This window comes from Chenopodium quinoa, unplaced genomic scaffold (genome assembly GCF_001683475.1).
Source record: "Chenopodium quinoa cultivar QQ74 unplaced genomic scaffold, ASM168347v1, whole genome shotgun sequence".
In the NCBI taxonomy this organism is placed as follows: Eukaryota; Viridiplantae; Streptophyta; class Magnoliopsida; order Caryophyllales; family Amaranthaceae; genus Chenopodium; species Chenopodium quinoa.
In genome coordinates this window covers 3,395,653-3,401,318 of record NW_018742244.1, presented here as the reverse complement: position 1 = coordinate 3,401,318, position 5,666 = coordinate 3,395,653, and the positions used below count along the sequence as shown (strand labels likewise).

The 5,666-nt window shown below is 31.8% G+C and overlaps 1 protein-coding gene across 1 annotated transcript; it reads right to left on the bottom strand.

Annotated features, from left to right (window-relative positions):
• Positions 1 to 921: 921 nt before the first annotated feature.
• Positions 922 to 4,104, bottom strand: LOC110682328 (caffeoyl-CoA O-methyltransferase 5-like). The gene is made up of 5 exons (XM_021858652.1): positions 3,879 to 4,104; positions 3,709 to 3,788; positions 3,418 to 3,562; positions 3,103 to 3,234; positions 922 to 1,544 (listed from the first exon to the last, which is right to left on the bottom strand). Exons 1-5 carry the CDS (start codon positions 4,002 to 4,004, stop codon positions 1,251 to 1,253), a joined length of 777 nt encoding a protein of 258 aa, XP_021714344.1. The 5' UTR covers positions 4,005 to 4,104; the 3' UTR covers positions 922 to 1,250.
• Between the last annotated feature and the right edge of the window lie 1,562 nt (positions 4,105 to 5,666).

Here is a 5,666-nt window from a genome sequence, read left to right as displayed (position 1 = left end):
TATCGTGTTAGCATATCTCATATTTAAATGGGTGAACTCTTTAAGAGATAGATTTATTGTGTTAGGCTCGTGCCAATTTTTTATAAACGGAATTCATGCATAACTTGCCCCTGTATGTCGTGTTGTGTTAACAAGCCACCTAATTTTTTCTGGGATACATCAATTAAACATAAGCGAATTAAACAGCTACCTAGCTTGCCATATTCATAATGATTTCGTGTCAAGTCGAGCCATTTCGTGCTAGTGGCCCATTCCCATCTCTAATAAGAAAGTGTATACTCTAAATTTTTGAAAAATTGATACAGTAGTTGCCTCAAATATAGAAATGGTAATTGCCTAACTAAACATTTCTTCTTCTTTTTTCTTCAAAATAGTGTTCAATTTCTTTTGTCCTTATGTTAATGAAATGGTGAAACTCAAGTTTTTATAAATTCATTTTCAGAAACGCATGAACATACTCTTGGGTACAATTTGACAGTAGCAATTATCTAGTGATTAACGTTTATACTAGGCTCAAAATTCTAATATGAGATGTGTTTATCATCGTTAAGCCATTGGTTACAAGCTTACAAGTATCAAGAGTATGTGATATCAATGATTGCTTATAGATGTAGGCATGTAGCTAATATGCTTTCTAAATATCTTTATTAATTACAAGTTCTTAAATCATTTGTAAGCACCTACAATTAGGCATTTAGGTACATCATTTGTAAGCACCTAAAATTAGGTATTTAGGTATAATCTTTAATACATTTGACTTTAGGGCTTAGGGGTATTATATAAACTTGTTTTTTGTACCCAAAGTAAGTCCACAAATCATTATTCCGTATAATTTTATAAACGGGACGCTCAAATACAAAATACGTACTGTTTTGGAACATACTCCATAGTACAAGAATTAAAGGAATAATAAAGATTCAATTACCTTTTTCTGTTTTTTGGTGAATGATTAAAATAATCTACTAATTTCATTACATAATTCCACAATCCACATTACCACTTCTGTCACTTGAGTCACTTGACTAAGGTTGAAAATTCAAAAGGGCAACTGGTTAACGATAACGAAACCTTCATTTATTAGGCCTAGGCCCACGTATCACAACTCTTTCTTTTTTTTCGGGTTGGTCCATATTACAATGATTAAAATTATACAGGTACAAATCAAAAACTTAACAAAACAAGAAAATATGCATTTAGTGCTGAAAATATTCTCAAGGCCCAAAGGGTTGGTTTGTAAGAGTGGGAACAAATTAGCTAATTCGGCGGCACAGGGTAACTCCATCACCCACAGGAAGTTGGCAAATCTCCACCCTAGGATCAGCCGCGATAGATTTGTTGAACTCCAACACAAAGTCTCTGTAGTACCTAACATACTTCCTCATGGGAGCATCTGGGGGTGCAACCACAGATCCGTTCCATAGGGTGTTGTCATATCCGATCACTCCTCCGATCTTCACTAGATCAATCAACCTCTTGTGGTAGTTCCAGTAGTTGTCTTTGTCAGCATCCACGAACACAAAATCAAATGATCCATGGTTCTTTGGCTGTCAATTTTAAATGATGGAATCATTAATTTCTTTACCTAGAACATATTATTAAAAATGAAAGCAAAGTTTGAACGTGCAATTATCATGGTTGGGAAGTTCATGTTACTTGTAAATGATGCCAACCAAGTAGTTATTGACTTCTTGTCTACATCTCAAGTTCGATAATGTTTAGGTGATAAGAATAGACAAGACACAAATATCTTCGGCCTCAAATTACATATTTTATAAATTAATCACTCAATTATTGAGAGTAGATTTCAAGATCCGTGGTTTAAATCTCAACAGCTAATCATTTAGATCAAAAATCTCCTTGGTTTAGTAGCAAGCAATTCAACATAAGCCCCTTTCAGTCACCATAAAAGTTAGTTAAACAACCCCCACATTAGCTAGGCCAACAAGTCATGATAAGAAGTATTAGTTTACGAAATGCATTATGAGTGAAAGATATTAAATAGCTTAATAAAAACGATCATAATTAACAATGATGTCTGACCATTTCAATTAAAGACACACAGATAATCACACATGAATCCAAAAGCTTGACATGAAGTTGCATGAAACAAACAAAAACTCTTTTTTCTTCCCCACTAAAGAACATTTCCAACTAGATTCAATGCATAGATCCAAAGAGACCAAGGTGATGTGCAATTTTTAAAATTTACAATACCGAATATCCTACCCACTTGATGGATGAACTAGTCGGTGCATGCGATGTATATATGTGTTCTTACAAGTTACAACTCATCGGGATCATTACGGCTTGACATCTAGACACTAATCTTATATTATTACCATATTGTATTTGAGCACTTACTCCTGCATGCCTCTAAGTGCTCCATTTGGTGATGGGCATAATACATGGCCACCAAGACCATGGTCCCCGTCTTAACCAACAACAATGTGACATTTTTATACACTTTGGATAAAAAATCACAAGATTAGGCAAGTTATTAATCTGTATGTGCATACTAGATCATCCTCCTACATTCAAACACTTGTACTATCCGAAAACGATGGAAATTGGAATTCATAATATTGGACAATGGTACTCATGTTACTTTAAATACTTGTATTTGTGAAGGTACAAAATTCCGGTGATACCTAAAATGGTTGTGGTGATTTCAGTAGCGATTTCAAATACTTCCTAGGCTAGTCAAATGATCACCAGATCACCTTATCAGCCCTTTCCTCAACCACATCTAGTCAAGCTAAAAGATCTCCTAAAATAAACCTTTAAGAAAGAGTTCATTCAAGGTATGTCATGTACAACTACCCAAATCAATGAATCTTGACCAACTTTAAGGTATAAAACATTCAAGCTTGTAGTACTAATTTTGCCTTCTACCAACATATTTTCTACCATTAACTTAGTTTTGACCGTATTAACATCGGTCTACCCAATTTATTGACTCCCCTAATCTCTAAAAATAACTGACACATACATTATACCAAAAACATCAATTTCTATCCGTTTTATCACATGATTTACAACAGTTGCAGCAAAAATAAATCTGGTTTCATCCAAAAAAATTAAAATACATTACTCAATACTTACATCTTCGACCATTACGTCAAGAACAGGCAAAGCAGGACCTTCTCTGAAATCAATTTTGTGGGCAACTCCAGCCTTTTGAATTACTGGCAAACCCAATTCATAATTTTCCTTGTTTATATCCATTGCCAAAATCTGCAAAAATTAAATCAATTTTACCAAACCTGGAATCCACCCATAAATACAATCATCATAATTCTACTAAAATTAGAAACAAAATTGAAATTATTCACTAAAATAACCATTAAACAAGATTAAGGAAATATATTCATATTTAGTAATCTTAGGATAAGGTAAATTCATTTGTTAATTAATTACCTTTCCATCTTCAGGAAGAGCAAGAGCAGTAGCAAGAAGAGAGTAACCAGTGTAAACACCGATTTCCATTGTGTTCTTTGCATTAATCAGCTTTAGAAGCATACTCAAAAACTGCCCTTCATCTGCAGATGTTGTCATAAGATTCCTGGTACAATCCCAAAATAAAATATTAATTTTATTTCGTAGTAATATCGATCTCATTGATAATAGTGTAATTTGAACTAGTAACATGACAACTAAATCCCGAAGTAAATAAAATCGAGATCGAAATCGATATAGTAAAACACATACCATGGGTGCTTGGCAGTGATGTCTCTAAGCTCCTTCATGGGTTCTGGCTCTCTTGGGTAGACGCTAGTCTCAAGAATATACTGCACAAATTTGAAAAATAACAAATATGAAAACCATATTATAAAATAATTTATGATATGAAATTATAATTTAGATCAAGAAATTAATACCTGATAAAGGGCATCACTTTGAAGGAGACTCTTATGACCAACTTCAGAATGCTTGATTTCTGTAGTTTTTTGTTGTTCTTGTTGACTTTCATTGGTGGTTTGCTTCTCTACTACAACATCAGCCATTTTTATGAATTACTCTCTTTACTTAAGCCTTAATCTTGATTTGTTTTGTGATTAATTTTGCTAATCAACTCTATGACTTTTGAAGTTAATGGTGTACAAATGCTTACGTTGCTTATATATATGGAATATATGAACCGGGTTAGTCCGGTTTATTTAAATGAAATGGTATAATTGGAGGGTTGGACCGGTTGTGGTTGGTGAAAAGAAAAGTAGAGGTGGGTGGACCCATGTGGTGGGGTGGTGGGATAAATGTCATTACATTTTCATGGAGCTTCGCTTGAAGTGTCCAACACATGGTCACATGCACTAAAAAATTTATACAATTATATTTTTGTATCTTGAATTGAATATTATGGAGAATTTTATTTTTTAAATTATAAATCTTTAACACTTGACATATTTTTTCCACTCAAATAATTAAAAAAAAATGCTTTACATACTCAATATTTTTTATGAACATAAATCTAGAATAGCATTGTTTGTTATAATAAAAATTATTTTATTTATTTGACAACTGCAAAACAAACAAAAGAAGATGTTGAACTATTACTGGAAAAGACAATTAAATAAATTTTATCTCCTAGTATACATTGTAATTTGTACTGTATTATTTACGGAGGATTTATTTATTTTATTCACCTTATTTTAAGAAAATAAGTTCTTCCTTACAAAAAAAAATTAAGTTCAAAATTCATATAATGGGCTTATATCATCATAAATGTGAAAATAATTACTCCGTATATGTGTAAGTCTTTCAAGTTGTTTCATATTACTCTGTACTATATAATAATTCATTACGAAGTATACTTTAGAAAAATAACTGAAATACAGAGTATATACTACTACTACTCTCTAATCTTTTCATGAAGACATTATTTTAAAATTAAATTCTCAAAGCTATCTATTGAATCATCCGTTCCAAATAAAATGCATTGACTTGTGGCAATATCAATTTTAACAACTACTATACACAACTAAATTTATGTAAAATGTATTTATCATAGGTACAGTAAACCATATATAAAATGATCCATGTAGAATAATCTCCTATTAAGAAGCTAAGACTTACACAACATACTATCCTCCAAAGAAATATTCATCAAAACAATATTGCAAACAACTAGACAATCAACCATTTAAAATTTTAACTTTGCAAATTGCAAGCCACTGGGAATTAAAGAATTAAAGTCAAAATATGAACAATCAAAATAGTCAAAGAATTAAGCAAATAACTTACTTGCTTCAATTTATAGGGGTATCATTTTTGGTCTCATGAGTCATTGTTTTAGTGTGGTAATTTTTTTAAAAAAAAAAATTTAAAATCTGTGACGTCTATTTTACTCCTTTTTTTCAATACTTATTTGCAATTCTAATGAATATAATTTATAAAATTTAAAAAGAGAAAAATAGAAAATTATAATAGGGAAAATATTAAGCAGCGCAGCCTACAATTGACCAAACAATATCCGCCGTACCAAAATATTGTAAGGCAATGAAAATTGCAAATAAAAATGAATATACGTGCAAAAAAAAAAAAAGTACTTGTATAAAAAAAAAAAAAAATCCGTAGAAGGTGGCCACCAACTCTTTCCATAGAACAAAAAAAAGGCCTGGTCCTCTTGCCTTACCAACCATTTACCAACTCCCTGTCGGCCTAACATA

Excerpts from the sequence above, each read along its gene's own strand:
- LOC110682328 (XM_021858652.1), bottom strand. The coding sequence starts at position 4,004 with ATGGCTGATGTTGTAGTAGAGAAGCAAACCACCAATGAAAGTCAACAA. Across the intron at positions 3,789-3,878 it reads AAAGTGATGCCCTTTATCAG|TATATTCTTGAGACTAGCGT; the intron begins GTATTAATTTCT and ends AAATTTGTGCAG. Across the intron at positions 3,235-3,417 it reads CTCTTCCTGAAGATGGAAAG|ATTTTGGCAATGGATATAAA; the intron begins GTAATTAATTAA and ends TAATTTTTGCAG.